Source organism: Phocoena sinus, chromosome 1 (assembly GCF_008692025.1).
Source record: "Phocoena sinus isolate mPhoSin1 chromosome 1, mPhoSin1.pri, whole genome shotgun sequence".
NCBI lineage: Eukaryota > Metazoa > Chordata > Mammalia > Artiodactyla > Phocoenidae > Phocoena > Phocoena sinus.
The window spans coordinates 139,282,253-139,307,953 of NC_045763.1; the positions used below are offsets into that span (position 1 = coordinate 139,282,253).

The 25,701-nt window shown below is 40.5% G+C and overlaps 3 protein-coding genes across 14 annotated transcripts in view; all 3 read left to right on the forward strand.

Annotated features, from left to right (window-relative positions):
* The first annotated feature begins 1,245 nt into the window (after window positions 1-1,245).
* Window positions 1,246-25,701, forward strand: part of SMG7 (SMG7 nonsense mediated mRNA decay factor) — a 68,242-nt gene continuing 43,786 nt past the window's right edge. For 3 of the 12 annotated variants that reach the window (XM_032632051.1, XM_032632110.1, XM_032632099.1), the window contains exons 1-2: window positions 1,287-1,420; window positions 20,472-20,610. In XM_032632051.1, coding sequence (XP_032487942.1) covers window positions 20,495-20,610 — 116 coding nt within the window. In that variant the 5' untranslated portion in view covers window positions 1,287-1,420; window positions 20,472-20,494. Of the gene's footprint in view, window positions 1,421-3,484; window positions 3,616-20,471; window positions 20,611-25,701 lie in introns of all 12 variants that reach the window. The other 9 variants (XM_032632068.1, XM_032632121.1, XM_032632148.1 and 6 more) reach the window with 7 other exon arrangements.
* Window positions 6,821-11,266, forward strand: LOC116754086 (60S ribosomal protein L3-like). The gene has a single exon (XM_032632239.1). It carries the CDS (start codon window positions 10,648-10,650, stop codon window positions 11,212-11,214), a length of 567 nt encoding a protein of 188 aa, XP_032488130.1. The 5' UTR covers window positions 6,821-10,647; the 3' UTR covers window positions 11,215-11,266.
* LOC116754090 (60S ribosomal protein L3-like) lies at window positions 9,994-11,266 on the forward strand. The gene has a single exon (XM_032632249.1). It carries the CDS (start codon window positions 10,012-10,014, stop codon window positions 10,525-10,527), a length of 516 nt encoding a protein of 171 aa, XP_032488140.1. The 5' UTR covers window positions 9,994-10,011; the 3' UTR covers window positions 10,528-11,266.

Consider the following 25,701-nt stretch of genomic DNA (forward strand, 5'->3'; position numbering starts at 1 on the left):
CGCAGGAGGCTAGGTCGCCGAGAGTGTGTGTGAGGTGGGGTTTGGGGGATTTCAGTAAGGGGTCGACCCGCCGGGGAAGTCCTATGTCCCCGTCAGCAGAAAAGGGATCTCGGCAGTCGTGTGCCGTTCTCCTCCCTCAGGGACCCCGTCCTGGCGGGACCCCGCCTCCCAGTGCCGGGGGCGGTTGTGGGGAAACCCCTCGCCCGCCTCGCAGCCTAGCGCCGCCGCATCGCCTAGCCTGCTCCAGCCCGCCGCCCACCAGCCTTCAGGCCCAGCATCTTCTGCGTAGGCCCAGCCCTCCCCAAGCCCGGCACGGAGAGGAAAACTATGGAGGTGGTTCCCGCCCGCAGGCGGGTGGAAAAGCCCATGGTGAATGCCTCGGGGTCTCCCGCATTGCTGCGGGAAAGGGAAAGGGAGGAGAAAATGAACTTCTCCGCCCAGGAGAACTACCCGGATTCCCAACCAGGGGGAGGCCTTTAGATGGAAGGGAAGCCAGGGGGAACCCTGGGCACTTTCCGGGGAATCCACTCGCCAAGGGAGGGTCATTCTGTCTGCACACATTGGTTACTATGACAATACAACTACAGCCTCCAGTTGCCTTTGCAGCTGCTTATCCAATCCGATTGGTTTCTTTTCTCTTCATCCCTGGGCTCCACCCTATCCCCTCCAACAGCCTCCCTGCGTGCAGGGGGTGGGGCCACAGAAAAGAGGAGGGGGTCCTTAGCTTCACTCTAGGGCGCGAGGGCAGGCCCGAGACAAGGGACTGGCGGCCGGAACTGTAGGAGGAAGGGGCGTCGTTTCCGGTAGGGAAGAGTGGAGGAGTGGAAAAAGGAAGAGAGAAATCGGGTGGAGTGCAAAGACGGGGGAAGACTTTGAGTGTAACTCCCGGTTGATTGGAGCTCGATGTTCTCGGTGAGGCTGGGTTGGCCCCTTGCGCGGGAGAAGCTGGGTGGATTGGCCGGAAGCCGCCAATCGCCTCCAGTGGGCCGCTCAGCAGCCGCACAGGCGCCCCACCGCTAACTGATCCCAAGAGGGAGCGCTACAGAGCGGCGGAAATCACCCGGAGGGACCGGCGCCGCTGAAATCTCGCGAGAGAGACCCCACTTCCTTCCTCTGCTTCTCCCTCCTCTTTACCCCGCCCCTATCCCTTCTCCCTCCCCCTCCCCCCTACCGGGTCGGAGTGTCCCTGAGCCCCACGGGCCGGAGAAGCAGCGAGAGCAGCTATCCCCGCTCCCTCCCCCTCGCCTCACTCACCCCCAACCCCCGCTGAGCGAGGAGGAGCCGGAGGAGAGGAAGATGGCGGCGGCCGCCAGCACCCGCGGTGCCGTGGGGCCGCTCCGAGGAGCCTGAGAGACCCACAGAGGCTTCGCGGGAAGACGCGGCGGCGGAGGATGAGCCTGCAGAGCGCGCAGTATCTCCGGTGAGTGCCGAGGCCGGCCCGGTACGTAGCGGGGAGCGGGCCGAAGGTTGGGGCATGGAGCAACAGACACAGAGGTGGTATGTCCGGGGTGGCGGGGGAGTTGCTGTGTTCTCTCCTTCCTGGGCAGGGAGGCGGGGGCTGCGAGGATCAGCGGGAGGGGGCGGAGCAGGCACACACTTGGGTGCCTAGCCCCTGCGAGCAGGACTGAGTTCCAGCGGAGCCGGCTAGTCTCGTTGAGGAGAAGGAGGTTAGGGAAGCGTGAGAATGTGTGTGTGCGCGCGCCCCGGGTCGCGGGCTCTCTAGTGAGGGTTGGGGGGAGGCGGCGGCGACCCGGAGTGGAGGTGGGTGTGGAGGTGTCTGATCCCGGTGGCGGGGAAACGTGGTGTGTGGGATTGACTGGAGCGATGAATGGGGAGAAGACAAGGTGGAAGTCTGCACACCTGGGGTGTGTGTGGGGCCGGGGAGGGAGGACTAGAGGAGGGGGAGACCGCAGGAAGCTGGAGTTTGTTCTTCATTCTGGGGTTGGAAGTACTGAGGAATAATGTCATCTGTAGTTAGTTGGCGGAGTGCGAGTGGAGGGCATAAAGAAGGGAATGGGTGAGGAAGTGAGAAAAGAAGGAGGCACTACGGATGCGGTTGGGTTCCCCCGAAGAAACTGGGTTAGAATCAGTGCAGTCGGGAGATACCATTCTAAGAGTCGTGTGGATTCATTAGAGTGGTGTAAGGAACTTGTATGTCGAGGTAGAGTGACGTATGGGTGCAGAGTGAGAAAGTATGTGATGTGTATCTGGGGAGGGTTAAGGGGGCGATTGACACACATTGTAGGAGGAAGAAGATGCAGACACATTGGAACCAAGTACATGGTGGCGAGAGCGTATTGCACCAGCTATTGTGCAGCTAGGAAGGTTCCATGGATGCAGAATAAGAGCTTGGAGGTAGAGGTAAACGAGGGTCAAAATCTTGATGACAGAGAAAAATAAGATTGTCAGAGCCTGGGATTAATTGGGGAGTTGCCACTGCTTAGAAAAGGGGAAGGAAGATCCAGAAACGGGTCCTTTTTGTCTTTCAGTAGCAGAACTAAGAAGGGCAGGCTTATGGGAAAATGATTTTAAAAGTGGTTTCATACCTTGTGGAGGAGGGAATTGGACGGGGTAGAAGTCTGAAATGAGCAGAAAAGTCACTTTAGCTGTTTAGTGAAGTGAAAGTATTGATATGTGAGTGGATCCCTGCATGTATGTTTCAAGAGAAGGTTTGTAGTTAGGTGATACATGAGGGTAGCTATTCTGCTTTTGAAAGTAGTAATCGTTTTATTAAGCAGTGTGTGTAGAGGAGGGAATGATGAGATCTTTCAAGTATGGTGGAATGCCTGAGTTTAATAACACACATCATGTATGCTCAATAACTGTACAGTGGGTAGTTGGAATGATACCTGTATATCGAAGTCCTTTTTCTCCTTTATTATCCCTTTGTTGTTTAACATATCAGATAAGCTTAATAAATACAACTGTGGCAAAGATGTATGATAGATGCTATAGAGAGGAGATATGGAAACTATCAGGACAGTCCTTAATTTTAGGGAATTTGCAGATTAGTATATATTAGGAAAGTAAAATATGGTAAGGATCATGAAAGATGCCAGTTTTATAAGAGTCCAAAGGCAAGAGATTACCTGAGCAATTGAGATGAATCAGGAAAATTTCCTTTGTTTATTTTCTCATTCATACACATGATTCATCAGTCATTTTGTTGATCACCTATATGGGAGGCATTATAATAACTTCTGAGAGTAGAACAGTGAGAACTCCACCCTCCTCTTGCAGAGTTTACAGTTTGTTAGGCTTCAAGGAGAAAATGGCACTTAAAATGGACCTTAAGGATAAACAGTATTGTGAGAAGTGTGTATTGAGAAGGAGGAATCCAAATGTAAGGAAACTGAGCAGAGATATATGGAAAGGAGGGTTGGGTGCTGGGGGAGGTATTCAGTCCAGTTAAACAAGAATGTAAGGTGATGGAAAAACTTAAGAGTTTCATATCTTATTAAGTTTGACCCCCTTCTTTTTACAGATGAAGAAAGTATAGCCCAAAGAAGTTAAAATTGTTGAGGATCATATAGTTGGTTTGTGGAAGCTCTAACTCAAATGTAGGTCTTCTAACTCCAGATCAGCTATACTGTGTGACATCCATTCTTTTCACAGGTATGGCTTGAGAGCTTACTGTATTCTAGGCACTGAGGATTCAGTGGTGAACCAAAGAGTGAACATGGGAAAGTATTTTCTAATAGAAGGATACAACAAATGAACATATGAACAGATAAATATGTTTACCAGGTGGTGACAAAGTACTAGGAAGAAAAATAAAGCAAGATAGGGATGTGCTGTTTTTTATAAACAAGCGTGGTCAGGGAAAGCCTATTTGAATCAGGTGCCCATATTTGAGAGTATCTTGAATATTATGGTCTGTAGTTTATGGTTAAAATGGGTGGACAGTGGAGAATCTGAGATGATTTGTTTAGAAGGGAAATCACATGTTCATGGCTATGTATTAGGAAGATGAATCTGTGTAGTGGGCAGTTAAGGGTTAGAAATAAGGTGGTAGCAGTGGGACTGGAAAGGTATAATGAAAAGCAGATTGGGAGAGTGGTGGTATTTTTTTTTTTTTTTTTGAGTGGTGGTATTTTTAATGGGAAGATCAGTTGGCTTTGAGAGGCTTCTGTGTTAATGTATCTTATGTTTTTAAAGTTAGCATGGTAAGGAAGACTTACCCTTAGGTTGCGGAATCAGTAGTAGACACCTTGAGATGAATTTAGTTCATTGAAGGAGGGAGAAAAGAATAAGAATGAACACAATGTTTAGCCTAAATTTTCCAGCTAAAGTTGAATAGGCAAAACTGAACAGGCATAGGACGTGGAATCACTTAAAAATTCCTGAGAGCCAGTCTTTTCTCAATCTTGTTCATCTATCCTAAGTAAATAAAGCAAGTCTTAGGGCTAATAGTAGTCTGAGGCTAATGGGAAGAGATAATAAAGTAAGGCTTGCACCAGCCAGAATTTCCCTCTTTCTCTTCTTTAGATAATCATTCCAGTAAAGTGCTGTGAATAACTAGTGGTTACCAGTGGGCGTGGAGTGGGGTGCAGTATAGGGGTGGAAGAGTGGGAGGTACAAACTATTGGGTGTAAGACAGGCTCAAGGATGTATTATACAACATGGGGAATATAGCCAATATTTTGTAATTACTGTAAGTGGAAAGTAACCTTTAAAAATTGTATTAAAAAATAAAGTCTGCTGTGAGAGACTAGAGACTATGTTCAGGGAAGCATTATGTTCACTTTCTTTTCTTTGATGCATATGGAACCATTGGTTTTTATAGACAACCCAGGGAGAATGCTGGGTATTGCTGAGTGAGCGTGGTTGGGGGTATAGCAGTTTTTCTTTGTGACTTTCACTTTAGGAAGAGTTTTGTTGTCTACCTTTGTCAGCGGTGTACAACCATGACTGGGCAATTTTTAGACTGCACAGCTACAGATCTTCCCTCATGTAGATGAAAATTAGTTTTGTCTCAGCTGAATTAATTTCTTAGAGTAAATGAGCTGGGGTGTCTGGTGTTGAAATGGTGGGGTGGTAAGATGGCAGTTTCAAAAGAGTGAGAAATGAGGATGTGCAGTAAGAAGCATCAGTAAGACAAAGAAAGAGGGAATTCAACAGCAAGGGGACTGAATTGGTCTTGACTTGTAGAAGTAGAGCATAGATGAAAGGAGAGGAAACCTATCCTCTGGATGGGTGATGTTCTGGGCAAGAAAGGATGATGAAATTTTTTTTGCTAGAAGGGAAGTGTCATTTTTTGAAATAGGAGACCCAATAAGACTCCTATCCAAATGATTAAGTTGAGAATACTTTCTTATATTTTATAAAAATAAGAAATGGTCTTAAATTTGGGGCTTCTAGACTGTATAACATTGGAAATTTAATACTCGGATTGAAGAAAATTTCAGTGTTTTCTCTTTTGATTTATGATAAAATGGAAAGATTTGTAAAGACTTGGACATCTTTGTTGAGTAAAAGAATAGGGTGTATTGAATATAGTTCATTTGAGAAGGGTGGAAGAAGGGTGAGAATAGGCCATAGAGAAGATAGTAGGTGAGGTATAATTTCATGCTTTAAGAGAATAGCACTTGAAAGAATAGAAATATGGAAATTAACATGTCAAAGTTGGAAAAATGGGTGGGGGAAGTATTGAAGTACCATACAGGAAAGGTATCATTGAAGTTGTTTTGGAAGATGAGATAGTGGAATAATCATAGCCATAGGGGATATCAAACAGGTCAAATCTGATGGTACAAGGTGGCACCGGTGCCACTGAATGACATCTGCTGTGACTGTGGGAGGCAACTGTTCATACTCCCCTCCCTCTTTCCTCTAGTGTTCTCTTCTTTTTATCTTTAATTTCTTTTTATGCTGAAGGTTTTCCTGTGGGATCCACTTGAAGTTGATCCCTGGCGTTAGACCACTGACAGGAAAGGCCTACAAATTGTCTGTTTTGTTAGAAATTTTTTGCATGATACCTCTATGGGTGGAGAGGTGCATTCCAGTTGCACATTTCTTTGTCAGAAACTTTGTTACCAGAAGTAGAAGTAATATAACATCCACAAGGTTGTTTTTCTGAGACAGCAGAAAAATGGCTGTCATTTAAGTACTAATTAAAATATCCAGTATATTGTAAGATAAAATATGTCACTGTAAATCTTGAGACAGAGGGAGGTAAAGGGAGGGGATGAGACTGGATAAATTAACAAGCAGAGTCTTATTCTAGCCTGGGGAGGCGAACAAGGTCATGGGATCATTTGGGAGAAATAAATATACTAAATAGGGTGGGCTCCAGGTTCTGGAAGAATCTGGTAATGCTGGACTGGATATTCACTGTTGCTAGAAGCTTCAAGAAGTCCTATAGCACACACTGATATTAATTCACATGGTTGAGAAGTCGCCCGCTGACCCATCCAGCCCCTTCCCACTCCCATGCCCAGGATTTAAAATAGCTTTGGTCCCAGAAAATCAGCCAAACATGGCCGATTTACCAAACATGGGAAAATTGTTTGAAAAAAAAATGACCCTCTCTTGAGGCTTTATAAGTCTATTTTTTGTTATAATAATGTTAATAGCATTTTACCTGCTTGGATATTAACAGGCTAAATTATTTTAGCAGTTAATTTCTGCCTCCCTTGTGGTTTCGGTTGGATTCAAAATGTATACTTCCTGTCCTAGCCTGTGTTTCGTTGCTTTCTAACAGCTGCTATGTTTTACCTTCATGGTAGATGAAGCATTTGCTGAGTTTTTGTTTTGTTTTGTAAGATATGTTATAATAAGATATGGACCCACTAGTGTAGCAAGTTTGTCATGAGGCAATTTTGGGGTGAAGGGGAGTTCAGCCTTGAAAAGGGATAGTTTGTTTTATGGTGGAGAAATACCATTTGCAGCCTCCAACTACATCTCTAAACGTGGCTAGCCTTTCAGACTTTTGTTATTGGTGGCATGCATGAGTACCTGAAAGTTTAGGTGGGTTTGTTTAACTGATTGATCTTTTTCAGAGAATACACTATTAAGCAGATATCTTTTGGATGGTGGATTGTTCATCTGTAGGTGGGTATTTTGGCAGATGGTCATCACATATTGCCATTTAAGTTTTGTAATCAAGCTATATTTTAATTTAGTTGCTGAATTGTTGTGGATAGACTTAACAGTGATCTAGGAGGTTACATATAACTAAGAAGGGCTAATCAACAGTTACAGAAAAATACAGGGATGGCATTTTGGCAAACATGTCACATGGTAAGTGAGAACTTGTAACCAACTCCTTTCTTGTTAACATGTAAGTGGAGCTGCTTAGGCAGGTTGTTTTCACCTTCCCTGAGACCCAGTTTTTAAGTCAGTGGAAAGAGTAGGTGACTACGTTAAGAAAACTTTAGGAATCTCAGGTAGACTAAGTAACAGTGTTGTTCAGGGTTTGTGCTAGATAATTCCTTGTTGCAGGGTGCAATCCTGTGCATCGCAGGTTGTTTAACAGCATCCCTGGCCTCTACCCACTAGATGCCAGTATCATTCTCCCCAATTTGTGACAACCAAAAATGTTTCCACATGTTGCCAGAAGTTCCCTGTGGGTGCAGATTCACTTAGATTCATGTTTTTTTCTTCTCCTTAAAGCCACAGATTATTTCCAAGGCTTCTCTTAGCAGTTTTCTCTTAGGTAGTAGTAGGCTAGTTACTATGTTTAGACTTCACCCATAGAAACTTGTACAAGTTTTAAATATATTTTTTAAAAGTTGTGTTTTATTTTACTGGCAGTTATTGAGCACTTACTATATGCAGAGCACAAATATAGGGGCTTTGCCTATGGGAAACTCAAAGATACTAGAGAAAGACATTTAAGTAACTGTAATAGTGGATGAACTGGTAAGTGATATGATAGAGAAACAGGTACTGTGTAAGTTTAGGGAAAAAGAACTTTATTCCAACGGAGTTGGGGTGAGGAAGGTATCTTGGAGGAGGTGAGATTTTATCTGGGTTTTGAAATATGGATGGGAGTTTTAAAAAGTGGATTATTGGGTAAATTGACATTTCAGGCATCTCATGGCTCCTTTATTCCAAATACATTTTTAAAAATTTTATTCACTCCCATTTAATATATGACATTAGAATTCAGGCCAGGCCTTTCTAAGTTTTTCTTGCATAAGATTGGTTATGGACAGAGAACTAGAGATATGTGAAGTGGTAGTTCCTGAAGACTTGATGGCTGGTATAGGTCTCGAAAAGGGAAAAAACAGTTTGGCTAGTTGAGTCCTGCAGAATGCCTTTCTTTACCTCTGCTCTTGCTTATATATTATTCCTCCAGAACCTTATTTCAGATGTGCTGTCTCTCTTCTTTTAGTCTTTTTAATTATTCCGTTTACTAGTCTTCTCTTTTGTGGACCAATATCAGCCTTCTGTTAAAAATTCTTTCCTGTTCCCGTTTTCCTTTTAAGCTCTGTCCGTCCTTACCTTTCCTTTATGGCTAACAATTTCAAGTGTGCCCTGTACTGTGTTTTCCCTTTTTTTTTTTTTTTTTTTTGCGGTACGCGGGCCTCTCACTGTTGTGGCCTCTCCCGTTGCGGAGCACAGGCTCCGGACGTGCAGGCTCAGTGGCCATGGCTCACGGGCCCAGCCGCTCCGTGGCATGTGGGATCTTCCCGGACCGGGGCAGGAACCTGCGTCCCCTGCATCGGCAGGAAGACTCTCAACCACTGCGCCACCAGGGAAGCCCATGATTTCTTTATCTTTAAATTGAACATTGATCTCATAAAATTGTGGTCAGCCTTTAAAAAAAGTTCACATATGTTTACTAAATTCCGGTTCTCCTTCAGACTCCACCACCTGTCCCCCCCCCACACACCCCCGCCAATTAATTTTGCATTGCTTCTATTTACAAGCATTTGTATGTGGCTTTCCCTCACTTCAGCTCCTTAGTTTGGCATTCTTGGCCTTCCATAAAATGACCCTCGTCTATCTCTGTCACATGATATCTCCTTACCTCTTGAAAAGAGTCAACTGCCCTAGCTAGAGAAACCTACTCATTGTCTTCTAAACATGGTTTATCCACTCCTGCTTTAATCTGTCTTCCAAGGCCATTTCCCCTGCAGGAGGTACTATCCTCCACTCTCTTAAGTTTCACCTTCTGTGGGAAAATTTCATGTCCACCTGGGTGATTTCTGCAGTCATTGACTTTCTGTAGCATTTCCTGTCTCTCAGTCATTTGGTACTTATAATTTCTTAAATTTGTAGTGACCTCTTTTTTTTATATAAGTGAATTATCTCTGCAGCTAGACTGAGTATGATAGAGATCATGTCTCAGCAACTTTTAAATGCGTAATGTACATAATGGGTGTTGAATAGAGTTTTCATGCTTTGTTTCATTTTTGCAAAACATTTATGGAATACTTACAAATGCCAGTGCTAGGCTCTAAGAACATAAAGGCAAATGAACTGGTTTTTGTTTCTTAGGCTAGTGGTCTCCTGAGGGAGATGTTGCACAGATATTTCAATATACAATTGGCCCTCTGTATCTGCAGGTTCCACATTCGTGGATACAACCAACTGGATGGAAAATATTGGGGAAAAAATTTTCAGAAAGTTCAAAAAGCAAAACTTGAATTTGCCAAGTGCAGGCAACTGTGTACGTAGCATTTACATTTTATTTACAGCTATTTACATAGCATTTACATTGGATTAGGTATTATAAGTAATCTAAAGATGCTTTAAAGTATACAGGAGGATGGGGAGGATGTACAAAGGCTATATGCAAGTACTATACCATTTTATATAAGGGACTTGAGCATTTGGGGATCAATCCCCTGCTGATACCAAGGGGTAGCTGTAATGTGGTAAATACCAAGGTAAATGTTTTCAAAGGATGCCATGAGTATATTGAGGGAGGTGGAACTTTTACTGCCTGGGAGTTCAGAGATAGCTTCTGGAGTTGAACTCATGAGTTCAGTCTTACAGGATGAGTAGGGTTAGTCAGGTAAAGAAAGAAGAGAAGCTTTACCGGCAGCATCCGACAGCAGGATGTCTCACAGGAAGTTCTCCACTCCCAGGCATGGGTCCCTGGGCTTTCTGCCTCGGAAGCACAGCAGCTGGCATCACGGGAAGGTGAAGAGCTTCCCCAAGGATGACTCTTCCAAGCCCGTGCACCTCACAGCCTTCCTCGGCTACAAGGCTGGCATGACCCACATTGTGAGGGAGGTCGATAGGCCAGGGTCCAAGGTGAACAAGAAGGAAGTTGTGGAGGCTGTGACCATCGTGGAGACGCCACCCATGGTCATTGTGGGCTACGTGGAAACACCTCGAGGCCTCCGGACCTTTAAGACCATCTTTGCTGAGCATATCAGTGATGAATGCAAAACGCGCTTCTATAAGAACTGGCATAAATCTAAGAAGAAGGCCTTCACCAAATACTGCAAGAAGTGGCAGGATGTAGATGGCAAGAAGCAGCTGGAGAGGGACTTCAGCAGCATGAAGAAGTACTGCCAGGTCATTCGTGTCATTGCCCACACCCAGATGCGCCTGCTTCCTCTATGCTAGAAGAAGGCCCACCTCATGGAGATCCAGCTGAACGGAGGCACTGAGGCCGAAAAACTGGACTGGGCCTGAGAGAGGCTAGAGCAGCAGGTCCCTGTGAACCAAGTGTTTGGGCAGGATGAGATGATTGATGTCATTGGGGTGACCAAGGGCAAAGGCTACAAAGGGGTCACCAGCCGTTGGCACACCAAGAAGCTGCCCCGTAAGACCCACCGAGGGCTGCACAAGGTTGCCTGTATTGGGGCGTGGCATCCTGCACGGGTGGCCTTCTCTGTGGCTCAGGCTGGGCAGAAAGGCTACCATCACCACACCGAGATCAACAAGAAGATCTACAAGATTGGCCAGGGCTACCTCATCAAGGATGGCAAACTGATCAAGAACAATGCCTTTACTGATTACGATCTGTCTGACAAGAGCATCAACCCTCTGGGTGGCTTTGTCCACTACGGTGAAGTGACCAATGACTTTGTCATGCTCAAAGGCTGCGTGGTGGGAACCAAGAAGCAAGTGCTCACCCTTGGCAAGTCCTTGCTGGTGCAGACCAAACGGCGGGCCCTAGAGAAGATTGACCTTAAGTTTATTGACACCACCTCCAAATTTGGCCATGGCTGCTTCCAGACTGTGGAGGAGAAGAAAGCATTCATGGGACCACTTAAGAAGGACCGAATTGCAAAGGAAAAAGGGGCCTAATGTCAGAACAGATTATACAGCTGGTAGAATCCAATAAAGTTATTTTCCAGTGGGGGGAAAAAAAAAGAAGGGAAGAATGTAGCAGGCAGAATGAGTAAATGCTTGGGGACTGTGTGTTGGAGGAACTCTAAATCTCGTTCTGCATTTCCTTTGGGAGTCTAAGGTTCTCTTTCAATAAACCTTTCATTAGTCTTACGGGAATAATTTATACTTAAATGGCTGATGTTTGTTGTATATATTTCTACTAGAATATGAAGAGATGAGAAATTTATGTAATGCCTCCAGTATTTCCTTTAAGATACATAAATATTTAAATTTCCTTTCCATGTTTTTGACAGTAGCCTCATCTTAGGCAAAAATTAGTTGTTTGGAACATTACTAAATTATTATGGGGGGAGTTTTAATGAATACATGAAAATTCTGAAAATAACTGAGTTTATAGACTTATTTTATAGAATCCCTCACCTGTTGAGATCAAACATGGAAGGCGGAGGTGCGGAAAGGAGTTCTGTAGCATTGGGGGATGAGATCAGAACATTAAGTGAAGTCTCTTTGGATTTAACTTTTTCAAATCTGCCATAAAGAAAAAAAACCGTTGTAGACCCTTTTTGATCATTAACATTTTGTTCCCACAGTTCTTGATGGCAATTTTCCCTTCTGTAGTGTCTGTCTTAAGTGAGAAGCATGATTCTGAAATCTATTATATTTAAAGAATTGCTGTATTGATGCATTAATATCCTCAGTCTATTTCCAAAAACTCCATGGGTTCACTGACCATGTTGAGTCCTTTTTCCATCCCTCCTCTTCCCAAAGCCCTACTATTTCAGTGCTGTATTAGTTGGAATATAGTATATTAGAATGTGTTTTACTAATACTGCTTCTTAGAAAGGTCATGAATTATTATTTAGTTCTTCACCAGGCAACAACTAACCAAATTTTCTTTGAGATACTGTGTGATGATGAGGTATAAGATAATCAGAGTAAAATGGAATTGGAAGATGGTATTCAAAGAAAAGATGAGTTAGAGGTATACTTACTTGAAAATTTTTTTATTGCTGGTGGGAAAAGATAAAAAGCATAGTGCTAAGAGAACCACCACAGGATGAATTTGAATATAAAAAGTATCTTAGGGCATCTGCAAAATTTTGTACTTCTGCGCACATACAGTTTGTGTAGATATTTTAAAGTGAAAATTTTGTGTTTTAATATCTAAAATACATATTTCTCAAATTCTGCTTAGTTTAGGGAATTCCCTGGCGGTCCAGTGGTTAGGACTCTGTGCTCTCACTGCCGAGGGCCTGGGTTCAGTCCCTGCTCAGAGAACTAAGATCCCACAAGCCACACAGCGTGGCCCAAAAAAAAAAAAAAATTCTGCTTAGTTTAGATAACTGAAATAATAATATTATTTGTCTAAAATAATCATTAGTTTTGCTTTGCTTCTCCATGAAAAAAGGTCAGAATATTAAGAAGCACAACTCAGGCATATTGCCTCAGGTTAAGGCATATTGGTCATAGATTCTGAAAATGTTAACATGTTTGTCACTTGCTAATTAAAAATATGTTAATTAATTTAAAAATATGTTAATTAGGTTGTCTGTAAACCAATACAGGGTTTTTTTTTTGGCTTCCTATGAAAACGACATAATGTAGTGAGTTGAATGAGCAAAGCCTTTGAATTAAGATTGGCCTAATTTGTATTTAGGTTGTCCTGAGTTCAGATCCCAGCTCTGCTGTGTTACCTTAAACCTCTCTAGTTTTAGCTCTTTGCTCTGTATTTTCCTGTTTATAAAATGACAATGATAGAAGTATTGGGAGAATTACATGGGAAGATGTATATATAAAACCCACCATGGTTCTAGGTGGGTAAAGAGCCTAATTTATGCATTGTTTTCATTTTCTGCATTTCTGAATATGAATATATACCTTAAAACTTGTAGTCTTTGAGTTGGTTGGCAGCAATTGTGCCTTAAATGGGTATAAGGTAGTTGACAGGTCTTAACTCTGAAGTAGGCTGTTTATTCCTCAAGAGTATCATCTTACATTTTACTAGTGCTTTATACTTTTCAGAATGCTTTTATATAATTGTCTTCTTAAGTTCTTCTATCCAATAACCTTACATAACTGGATTGGCATTTTGTAGAGAAGGAAAATGAGTACCTCATTAGTGGCAGAGTTGGCATTGGCCTTAATCTGCTCCCTCCTTGTCCACTGTACACACTTGGGCAGTGCTTTTAAAAATGAAAAATTTTCCCTTTTGGTATCTGTTTGCCATTGATGCTGTCAAGTGGTATAATATGTATATATAATTCAGATGATTCACGATTAGTGTTTGCAGATTAATATATTAAAAAACATATTTCTTAAAAATTACTTTAGTTTTTAAAAATTTCACGTGTAATATAGATCTGGTTCTTGCCACTTCTGCATCCAGGAAAGTAATACATACTTGTTTTAAACAAAACAAAACCCAGAAAAATTTAGAAGTAATCATATAACAGTGAAAGAGAGTGCTAATTATTGCTGGGACATCAGGCATAAATCTGGACTGTTCCAGGCACACAGGAACTTATAGTCACCCTACCATCCAGGGTTGTGTAGCCTTTCAGTTATTTTTTTATATGTATATTAGCATTCGCATACTTGTATAAACATATGTATGTATATAGTTTTAACAACTGAGATTGTTCTCATTTATATAGTTTGTAATCTTTCTTTTGTCACTTGACATTTTATCAAAGACATGTTCATAATTATATATCTAAAGCATCATTGGAAACATCAGCATGCTGAAAATTACAGGAGTACTGTAATTTTCTAAACTGAATTCCTAACAATGAAAATGTGTGTTGTTACCAATACTTTATTATTATTAAAAAATGCTGTAATGAACATCCTGGTACACACATATTCTTGTGCATGCTTATTTGAATGACAAGATATGCACATTTCAAAATATTTTATTAAGCGTGGTAGGCAGAATAACACGCCTCCCAAAAGACGTCTACATCCTGATCCCCAGAACTTATGAATATATTATGTTACATGGCAAGGGGAAAGAAATTAAGGTTGCTAATCAGCTGACCTTAAAATAAAGAGATTATCATGGATTTTTTGGTGGGCCCAGTGTAATCACAAGAATCCTTTAACTGTGGAAGAAGGAGGCAGAAGAATCAGATCCAGAGAGACATGACTTCCCTGGTGGCACAGCGGTTAAGAATCTGCCTGCCAATACAGGGGACATGGGTTCAAGCCCTGGTCCGGGAAGATCCCACATGCTGCGGAGCAACTAAGCCTGTGTGCCACAACTACTGAGCTTGTGCTCTAGAGCCTGAGAGCCATGACTGCTGAGCACACGTGCCACAGCTACTGAAACCCATGCACCTAGAGCCCATGCTCCACAACAAGGGAAGCCACCGCAGTGAGAAGCACACGCACCGCAACGAAGAGTAGCCCCGGCTCGCCTCAACTAGAGAAAGCCCGCGTGCAGCAACGAAGACCCAAAGCAGCCAAAAAATAAGTAAATAAATAAATTTAAAAGAAAAGAAAAGAACCACAGAGGATAACATCCTGTTGGAATGGAAGGGGGTCACAAGCCAAAGAATGCAGGTAGTCTCAATAACAAGGAAAATGCAAAAACTAGGTTTCTTCCCTAGAGCCTCCAGAAAGCAGCGCAGCCATGGTGATACCTTGATTTTTACCGAGACTCACTCAGGCTTCTGATTTTCAGACCTGTAAGAGAATAAAATTTGTGTTGTTTTAAGCCACTAAATTAGTGGTAATCTGTTACAGCAGCAATGGGGAAATAATGCCTGGTAGATGTTGCCAGAAAGTTTGTACTGTTTATTCTGGCCCTAGCAGTGTTTGAAAAGTACCTGTTTCTGTACATCCTCATCAGTACTGAAGGTCTCATGATCTCACCTTTTTTTTGAAGCAGATTCCTTGATGTCTTGTATTACACACAGACAAGTCTATCCAATACTCTAGCATTTCCCAGAGTGTATTCCGCTGAACATGGGAAATTCATATATGTTAGGGTTCTCAGTATATCCAAGGCAAAATAAATTTCAAAATACGGGGTTAGACTGAATTCTTTATTTAAGACTTCTCATAGTTTGTAACATGCTAATGTGTATTATGAACCTCCAAGAGGGAGATAGAGGTTGGTGTTTCCAAAGCTATGTCACAGCTCATAGAACTGATGTTTTCTTAGAACACTCTTTAAAATGCAGCTCTCCTTTTTCTCTTCTTTTCTCTCTTAATCTTTCTCTTTAATATATTAACCTTTATGTATGTCCATATTATATCTTAGACTTCATTCTTCAGAATTCTTCTACCTCTAAAGTCTTCTTACATTCAACCATTCCATTTTGACCACAGCCTGATCCGCATTAATCCAGCTGCTTCTCTGTTCAGGACTTCCAGTGTAGATTCCAAATTTTTCGCTATTAGTCACTTCCTGCTCTTTTCTTTTCTTCCTCCTCCTGTTTTTGCTCTTCTGCCCATTTTTTGATATATTACTTTAACCTGTCTTACCAGTATCCTCAGTCCTCTTGTCCTCCCAGCTCACTTGTCTAGGAAAATCTGCTCTGAATGATTCTGGAAATATGCTGCTTTGGGTATTATGGATAGCCTCACTGGAAAAAAAATCTTACAGACTGCCCAGTTGTTTAAATGCAGTCTTCCACTTCAATATCTTAGTTGATTTTCCCCCCAGTTTTGCCCATTTCTTTACACTAGTTAAACTTTTGCTGTTTTATTGAAGTTTTACTGTCTTAGCAAATGGTCTTTATTTGAACATAAAAATAAAAAACTTTTGGTGGGACTGATCTGCTTCCTGTTCCTTCCTCTACTAGTCCTTGCCTCTGTCGCTCTTAGAAAAGAAAAGTTTCTCATCTTCCTTATTAAGGTGGTTTTCTTTGTTTTTGCTCTGGATCTCATAGACTTTTTTTTTTTTTTTTTTTAATTTACTTTTGGCTGCATTGGGTCTTCATTTCTGATCACGGGCTTTCTTTAGCTGTGGCGAGCTGGGGCTACTCTTCGTTGCGTGTGCGGGCTTCTTATTGCGGTCTTGCTGTGGAGCATGGGCTCTAGGTGTGCGGGCTTCGGTAGTTGTGGCTCACAGGCTCTAGAGCGCAGGCTCAGTAGTTGTGGAGCATGGGCTTAGTTGCTCCACTGGCATGTGGGATCTTCCCGCAGCAGCGCTCGAACCTGTGTCCCCTGCATTGGCAGGTGGATTCTTAACCACTGCGCCACCAGGGAAGCCCACAGACTTTTTTTTATGTTCAACCTTTTCCCTCCTTAATTGGAGCTTTGTCATAAACATTTGAGCAAGCTTCCCTTAACCTGTCCTTCCCTAGCATTTGTTCTATATTTATCTTCCCCATTTATCACCTTATAAACGTGGTCTATACTGACTCCCTCAACCCATTGTTCTCTGGTTTCTACCCCTACCTTTCCACTGAAACTATACTTGGTCAGGTCACCAAAGGTTTCTGTTTTTAACTCCAAAGACTCTTTTTTTTTTTTTTTTTTTTTTTTTTTTTTGCGGTACGCGGGCCTCTCACTGTTGTGGCCTCTCCTGTTGCGGGGCACAGGCTCCAAGACGCACAGGCTCAGCAGCCATGGCTCACGGGCCCAGCCGCTCCGTGACACGTGGGATCTTCCCGGACCGGGGCACGAACCCATGTCCCCTGCATTGGTAGGCGGACTCTCAACCACTGCGCCACCAGGGAAGCCCAAAGACTCTTTTTTTAATTGAGGACAGGGACTGTTTTGCTAACACTTGTATCCCTAAGGCCTCTGCAGTGCCTGATGCATAGTGGAATCTTTGCATATATTTGATGAATATTCATTCAAAGCATGTATGAATGTATTTCAGTTTACTAATGTCTGTTACGACTCTTTGCTCTGGCCTTGTTTTTGTCTTCATGTGTTTCCTTGGTTTGTTTTGTTTTGTTTTGTTTTCTAACTCTATTTGAATTTGGTACTTTTTCTATTTGTCTTTTTCTTGTTATGTTCAGGATAATTCTTATATCGAAAGCTGTTATCTCTCATGGGATTTACCTTGTCAGTGTGTTACTTTGCTTTCAAAAGTGAAGCTATATTATCAGAAAGTTTAGCCTGATACTCCAAATATGAGCATTAGCCAAGCACAGCACTTAAAGGTATAGTGATTTAAGAGTAAGGCCTTTACTTTCTGGCAGCCCTGAGTTTGAAAACGGGGTGCATGATCTTGGGTAAGTTATCTAACCTTTTGATTCCAGTTTCCTCAGTGTTAGAATGGAAATAATATGTTTCCTAGGGTTTGAGAAGGAATAAATTAGATAACAGAGTAAAAGTTCTTAGCATGGTGCCTTATACCTGGTTAAAAAAAAAAGAAGCAGTAGGACTTCCCTGGTGGCGCACCGGTTAAGAATCCGCCTGCCAATGCAGGGGACACAGGTTCGAGCCCTGGACCAGGAAGATCCCACATGCCGCGGAGCAGCTAAGCCGGTGCGCCACAACTACTGAGCCTGCACTCTAGAGCCCGCGAGCCCCAACTACTGAGTCTGTGTGCCACAACTACTGAAGCCCACATGCCTAGAGCCCGTGCTCTGCAACAAGAGAAGCCACCACAAGGAGAAGCTTGCACACCGCAATGAAGAGTAGCCCCCGCTCGCCGCAACTAGAGAAAGCCTGTGTGCAGCAACAAAGACCCAACGCAGCCAAAAATTAAATAAATAAATTTTTAAAAAACAGAAGAAGAAAGTTACATTTACTTACATGTTTATTATTTCTGACACTCCTCATCTCTTTGTGTAGTTCCAGGTTTCCATCTGGTACCATTTTCTAACAGCCTCAAGAGCTTGTTTTTAATATTTCTTATGGTATTGATCTACTGGCATCAAATTTTCTCAGCTTTTATGTTTCTAAAAATATCTGTTTCACCTTCAGTTTTAAAGGATATTTTTGCTGGATATAAAATTATAGATTGATAGGATTTGGGGTTTGTTCTTTTTTTTTCTTTCACTAGTTTAAAGATATTATTCCATTATCTTCTGGCTTGCATTTTTTCTGATAAGAATTTTGCCATTATTCTTATCTTTATATTTTTCTCTGCCTGCTCTTAAGATTTTCTCTTTATCATTGCTTTTCAGCCATTTGATTACAGTGCCTTTGTATGGTTTTCTTTTGTGCTCAAATGCTCAAAGTTTATTGAGCTTCTTAGATATCTGGGTTTATAACTTTCATCAGATTTGGAAAATATTCCATCATTAACTTTTCAGATATTTTTTTGTGTAATTGATATGAGCCAGATATGTTATAAACTCTTAATTTCTTTGGATCTGTTGCCTAAGTCAGCTGGTAATTTGATTTTGTTAATATGCTATAGAATTGTATGTTATTTACTGTACATTTTGCAACTAAAGAGGTTTTTTTTTTTCTTCTTGTTTAGCAAAGAAGAACTTAAAAAGTGGGTTTTGTGTGATGTTGGAATCACAGTGAGGCTAGGCTATATTTTTTTAGGCTATAATTGTTGAAAATTGAGGTCTGTATTGCATCATGGAATAATGAATAAATGAAGTTTAGGTTCTGGAATTCTGATACACCTGGATTTGAACCCCACTATCTTTGTGATTTGGGGCAAATTTCCTAAAATCTCTGAGCCTTTGTTTCTTTATTTATTTATAAAATTGGAAAAATAGTAGTTACCTCAGGTTGCTATGAAAATTAAATCGATAATGGTTTATGTAATCCACTTGTCGATTACCTAGGTCCCCAGTGATTATTAGTTTTCTTTATATATTCACTTTAAATTTTATTCTTTCATTCAGGGACCTTTTAAACATTTATAATATTTAACCAAACCCCTATGGCATTCATGAGACTATACTAATGAGCTTGGGTTTTGTCATGAGGTATTTTCTCCTAGTCTTTTTCACTGAAGTACAACTAAAGTCACATGCTTTGGAAGTATGGAGCCAAAGTCCACATAGACCTCCTGCATGTTTGAAATTTCTCTTAAGACTGGTGTTTTATTGTTAAAAATTATGAATAACTTTGTCTTCTATTCTAGAATTGATTAATGTGCATTCTTAGCTTCAGTATCCTCATTTTAGAATGAGGATAATAACACTTACATCTTAGGATTGTTGGGAAGAGTAATAATACCTATAATGATAATAATGACAATAGTAGCTAACAGTTTTGAGGGCTTATTTAACAAGAAACAATCCTAGGTGTTTTATTTCTGTTACCTCATTTAATCCTCAAAACATCTCAATGAAGAAGGTACTTTTATTATCTCCTTCTTACTCCTGACAAAACTGGGGCATAGAGAAGCAGTTTTCCTAAGGTTATACAGCTAATAAGTGGCAGAGCATCGTTAGAACCCAGGCAGTCTGAATATAAGGTACTTTACTACATTTTATATTCCCATTCTGTGGGATCAGGTGTATAGAACATTTAGCATAGAATCTGCTACATAATAATTTTAAATGTAAGCAGTTATCAGTATTCAATAATAATTAATTTATTTTGTCCAGATCTTTGAGTTAACTTGATGTCTCTAAGAAATTGTGTTATGTCTTTCCTGTGGCTTGAGTTATTCCCGGCATGCCGTTGAGTGCAGCGTGATACCCAAGCCCATGCCTTTAACCACTACTTTCTACTGCTTCCTCTTTCCTTGTTGGTCTGTGTCCACATTAGAATTTAAATCTGGTAGGAACTATAATCTGTTTTGTTCATCATTGTATACTTCGTCCTTAACACTGTATCTAGTACATAGAAATGACCAAATCATTGTTCAGTGAGTGAATGAAGATCTAAAACCTGCCGTTTTCAGCTGGTCTTAGAATGTAAGCATTATTTATACCATCTATAATTGTGGTTTAATTACTTTACATGTTTTTCCTTCCATAAGCAGTCCAGTTTGGACCAACCATCTGCTCCTGTGTTCTACAGGGCACTCTCACCTTGGTGCTGCAAGAGCCCTGCTGGGTAACTGGTTTCTGTCTTATAGAGATCACTCAGCTTGCAGGCAGGGAGGGAGATTAGAATAACACTTTGATCCCAAACTAGAATTTTAGAAATATACAAAACAGAATTTTTAAATGTGTATTCTAAAGAAACTAAATATAAAAAGGAAAAAAAGCTTTGATATTTTCCCTTTGCCTTTGACATTAGATCATTTTAAATAAAGAGAAAATTTAACTTTCTTCAAGGGGGTTCTCTGTTATTGTGGGTTAACTCATATTTTCCTCCTCTCCTCTATCTAGAATGTCTTAAACCATTCTACCTTATGAGAAATTGGATGTTCTTGCAGATAGTCATTGTGGGAGAAAACGTTTCATTTAAGTCCCAGATGAGGACCGGAAACTTGAAATCAGAGGAGCATCTGAAATCAAGTAATATTAGGTAGGATGAAAATTACAAGGGATTTCTACATGTTTGTATTCCTTTTAGAGATATATGTTAAAGTATTCATATACTATGAACACTAGTACAAGAATTAGAAGCTTTCTGAAGCATTTGATATTGGCCAGGATGGGGGGAGGGGAGTGCTAATGGTTTGGGGTTTTTTGTTTGTTTTTTAAACTTATGTAGCTTCATAAGAACTTTGGCATGTTTACTTTGTCATGAGCGTTTATATCTTATAGTTCAAGGAAAAATTTTAAACATTTAAATTTAAGAAATGTTTATGTTTATATATGTGGTCTCTGAATATTTATGATAAACATAGGGACATGTACTTTATCTTGTAGATTATCCTTTAAAATAAAAATTCCTATGTTTTGGGTTACATATATTGCAGTTCATTTGAGTGCAGGGAACATCAGTTCTTGGTTCTATATGTCAGCCTGGATGCAGTCAAGCCTCCTAGGTGCCTATAGAATAGGTATATGATGGTATATAAGAGAAGCCCTCTGCAGGTAACTCTTGTCACAGCAGCTTGTATCAGTTCAAATGACAGTGTGAAGGTGCTTGATCTTAGAGATGGGGCTTTTAAATGAGAAATGCTAGTTGCCCCTAGAAGTTGATACTATGACAGTGACACCTATAGCCAGGCCATTCCAGAAGACTTGCTTTACTGTGTAACGCTTACGAGCTTTGGAACCAGACTGCAGGGTGGAACCCAAGTTCTACCACTTCCTAGTTGTGTGAGTTTTTAAGTTTTATATAATCAAAGCTAATGTTTGGGGAGAAACAAAAAGTACAATAACATAAATTCTTTGCAATTTTTATGTATCAATCTCTGGTTTTATTTTATGTGCATACTAGAATGCAGTCATTACGTTCAAACAGTTTCTCTTTTGTCACTTAGCCTTATGTGATGGTATCTAGGATTTTTGACCTCCACCTTGGAATGTTGTCTTCTTCAACCTAGTGTGTTGCTTCAGAAAGGATCCTTTGTCAGTGACTAGATTAGCAAAAGTAATTTGGTGGTCACTGAAGTATTCAAGTCATAGTCAGATTAACCCTCCCTCTAGGAGTTATCACTCATGTTCTTTTATGTAACTTACCTGTTGTCTTATTTATTCCTGATAGCAACTCTGAAAGGGAGTTTGTATCCCTGTTTTATAGATGAGGAAATTGAAGTTTCTTGGAAAGAAACTCCAAGGTAGCACTACTAATATGTAAGAAACCCAGATTCAGGGCCACGTCTTTTTTATTCTGTATCATTTTGTGTTACATAAAATTGCCTTGAGTATGATGCACATTTTACCATTCATTAATTCAGCAACATTTTAGTGAACAACTATGACGTACCAGGCATTATTCTCTGTGTTAGGGAACCTTCTTCCTCACATTTTTCCATTGTGTCTAATCCATATGGCACTCATCACATTTTCTCAGGTTCTTTTGCCTATTCATTTTGTAATTAGCTCAGAGATTTACCATTCTCCTCAGTTAATCTCCCTCTTAGTTTCAGACACTGATCTGATTCTCCTACTTTATCTCTGAATTTGAGGCAATGTAGCAGTGAATTCTCTGGACATCTCTCCACCCTGCACTACTCCCAAATTTTCCTAGCGTATTTCTGTCTAATCTTACCTTCCTCCAATTTCATCCTGCCTCTTTTTCAAAGCCAGTCTTGCCTCCTGTCTTTTTTATATTCTCATGTCTTTTCATCTCTTCCAGAATCATGCTCTGTTAGTTTTGTTCTTTCCTATATCTTCAAGGTATTCCTTTTTCCTAGCTTCTTTTCTTCATTCTAAACATGCTCAAGTCTCTCCCATTGAAAAAAAGAAACGTCTCTTTACCCATGGCCCCCTTCTCTTTCTCTTCACAGCCCGGTGTCTTAAGAGTTGCCTTAAACTTCTCCCTCTCATTTGTTCCTCATTCTCACTGCAATTTGACATTTTTTCTTTGTCTGGCAAGGCTATCATTGACTCTTATTTCACCAAATCTAACACACCTTCCAATCCTTATAGTACTTATCCACTGCCTTTGAGATTGTTGAATACTCTTCCTTTTTATCTTCTTCTTTTCCCTATACCACTCTTCTCTTGCTCTCGTACACCTGTAGTTTCTTCTTGGTGTTCTTCATGGGCTGTCTTTCTTTTATCTGCCACTTAAAAATGAAGATAGGGAGCTAGCACCACCCTTCTGCCTTTCTGGGCAATTACATTTACTCTTACGGTTTTAACTACCATCGCTGTGCTGATCACTCCAACACTGTATCCCTGGTCTTGATGTCTGCCCTGTGCTTGACACTCATCTTTAAGTGTCTGCTTGCTCACCCCCACTTTGTCAAATACCCAGATGTCCAAGCCAATAATCTGGGAATGATTTTAGACTGTTTCCTCTGCTTTATTTTTCTCCTGCTGATTTTACTTCCAGATATTTCTTGAATCGAGGCTTTTCTGTTCATCTGTATTATCACTGCCTTTCTTCCAGTCTCGCCCTTTTAAAATCCACCTTCCATGCATCTTGTTGTTGTAGTCTTTTAAAAATGCAATTCTGACAATGCTGTGCCCCTGTTTAAAACTCAGCACTGTTCTAGTAGTTAAAAGATAGAATCTGAGCTCCTTAACATGTCATACAAGGCCTCACAGTTTGCTCTCTGCCTTGATTCTCCAGCTCATCTTCTGTAGCTTCCTACTGTGCATTTGATCCATTAATCTACCTCCTTCACTGGCTTAGCTTTGTTTTTTTTTTTTTTTTTTTTGTGGTACGCGGGCCTCTCACTGCTCTGGCCTGTCCCGTTGCGGAGCACAGGCTCCAGACACGCAGGCTCCGCGGCCATGGCTCATGAGCCCAGCTGCTCCACAGCATGTGGGATCCTCCTGGCCCGGGGCACGAACCTGTTTCCCCTGCATTGGCAGGCGGACTCTCAACCACTGCGCCACCAGGGAAACCCAGCTTTGTTTTTATTGTTGTGATATTTTCTCTGCCTGGAAGAATAACTCCTTCTCATACTTTGAGATTCCCAGACCAGAAATGGCCCTTTATAAAACTAGGTACACATATTCAAATTGTATAGATTGTAGAGTGAACGTTGTAATATAGAGCAGTGGAGTGTTAGGAGATTTGAAAATTCGTGCCAAAACGTTCCATAAAGAGAGAAAGCAAGTTAGTATTTTTATTATCTCTTACTGAGAAAAGCTCCTTTAGGAGCAGCATCTTCCCTAGATGTTCTTTTCTATGTGAAATTCAACAGTAGAGTGATGTGATTTATTTTTTTCTGATTAATGCCATGACACTTGGTGATATCTTAAAGATCTAAGTGTATATGTGCATGTGTGTCTGCATGTGTAAGCACACACTCACCTTATAGTGTCTACTGTCTGGCCTGTTATTTAACACAAATAATTATCATTAGGTTATTATGTTTATGGTCATAATTGTTGGCTACTGTTATCCCAAATACTCTGTAGTACTTTATGGAAATAGGTAAATTATCTTGAAATAAAACCTGCTGTGGCTTTTATTTAAATTTCCAAAAAAAGTTGCTCTAGCATTACCTCCCAGAACAAAAGAGCCTGATTTACCTTTCCTTAACAACTGTGAGTTTAGAGGATATTGGCTTACATTCCTATGTTCTGCTCATATGAGAAAGGGGGTTGGAAGGCCAGGTAAAAGGAATCCTTCATTGTATCGGCCCCTGATTTGGAAATGTCCTATATTTTTAAACCATGAATATTAATGTGTGATCATAAGAGAGATTATCCTGTATTTGTTACCTTGCATTGTTATATCAGTGCTATGTATAATCAAGCTATTTGTTAAAGAAGATAACCATTAATTAGTTTTTTTCCTCTAGTGACATTATTAAAAAATTACCATAAAATGTTTAACCTTTGAAAACCCCAATTCTTTGGGCAATTACTATCAAACATTCCATTTTTTTTTCCCTTTACAGTCTTGTATAACGGGAACTATGATACAATGGTTAGGAGTTAGCCTCTGGAATCAGGGTGTTAAAATGCTACCTCTACTACTTGCTAACTTGATGACTTTGGGCATGTTACTTAATCTCTATCTCCTTGGGTTTCTTCAGCTATAAAGTGGGGGCAATAATAGTACATAGTGAGGATTGAATGATTACCCTATGGAAAGCCCTTACTTTAGAACAGTGTCTGGCAATAATAAGTGCTAAATATAGTGTAAGCTATTTTAGTATATACCTAGTGCATTAGAATGCATTAAATGTATTTATAGATCTTGATGATCATGTTCTCTCCAAGAGTATTGTTTCAGATGGTTAGCTTTAAACATATTTGATGATCACTGAATGTTTCAAATTTTATTCAGTCTTTTAATGACTTTCTCTTTTAGTGTTTGATAGAAATGCTTAATTTCCCTTATTATTTACGAACTGAGACAATATATTTAGTATTTTGAAAGCTTTATATTTTATAACTATTTAATAGTGCTATTTTATTATTGAAGGCATGATGATTTTAGTTCTTTGATTCTTCATTCATTCTTTTCATTAATTCCTTTAGCTTAAAGTAAGAATAAAAAGGATGTCGTGTGGCCACACCTTCTAGAAGCCAAGAGGAAACATTTAAAAACTATTGTCTCTTTATATAAGCATTGTAACGTTAATCTTTAACAATATTGGTCTTTGACAAAACCAGTAGGTCATTGAGGTGTAGTATTTTTTCTTTATAAAAACGTAAAATAATCAAATAGCCAATGTTGTGCTAATCTTTATGAAAGCAGTCGGTGTAAGATCACATATCTATTGATTTGATTTCTTGTATATTATACATTATTAAAAAAACTAAGAGTGGGAGAATAGGGATTCCTTTTCTTGTGAGATAATTTTTAGTTTAACCCTCTCACCTATCTAAATGGGTATTTTTGGTACACAGAAAAAGGAAGAGTTAGTGGATAATAATATATAAACCTAACCATGTTTTAAGCCATTTGCAAATTAATTCCATCAGAAATATAGCATGGCCTACAAGTACTAACTTTCTGATTACATGAGACTATATTTTAACATAGTCTTCTTTGTGACAAGATTATGACATTAACGAATAAAAATAGATCTTT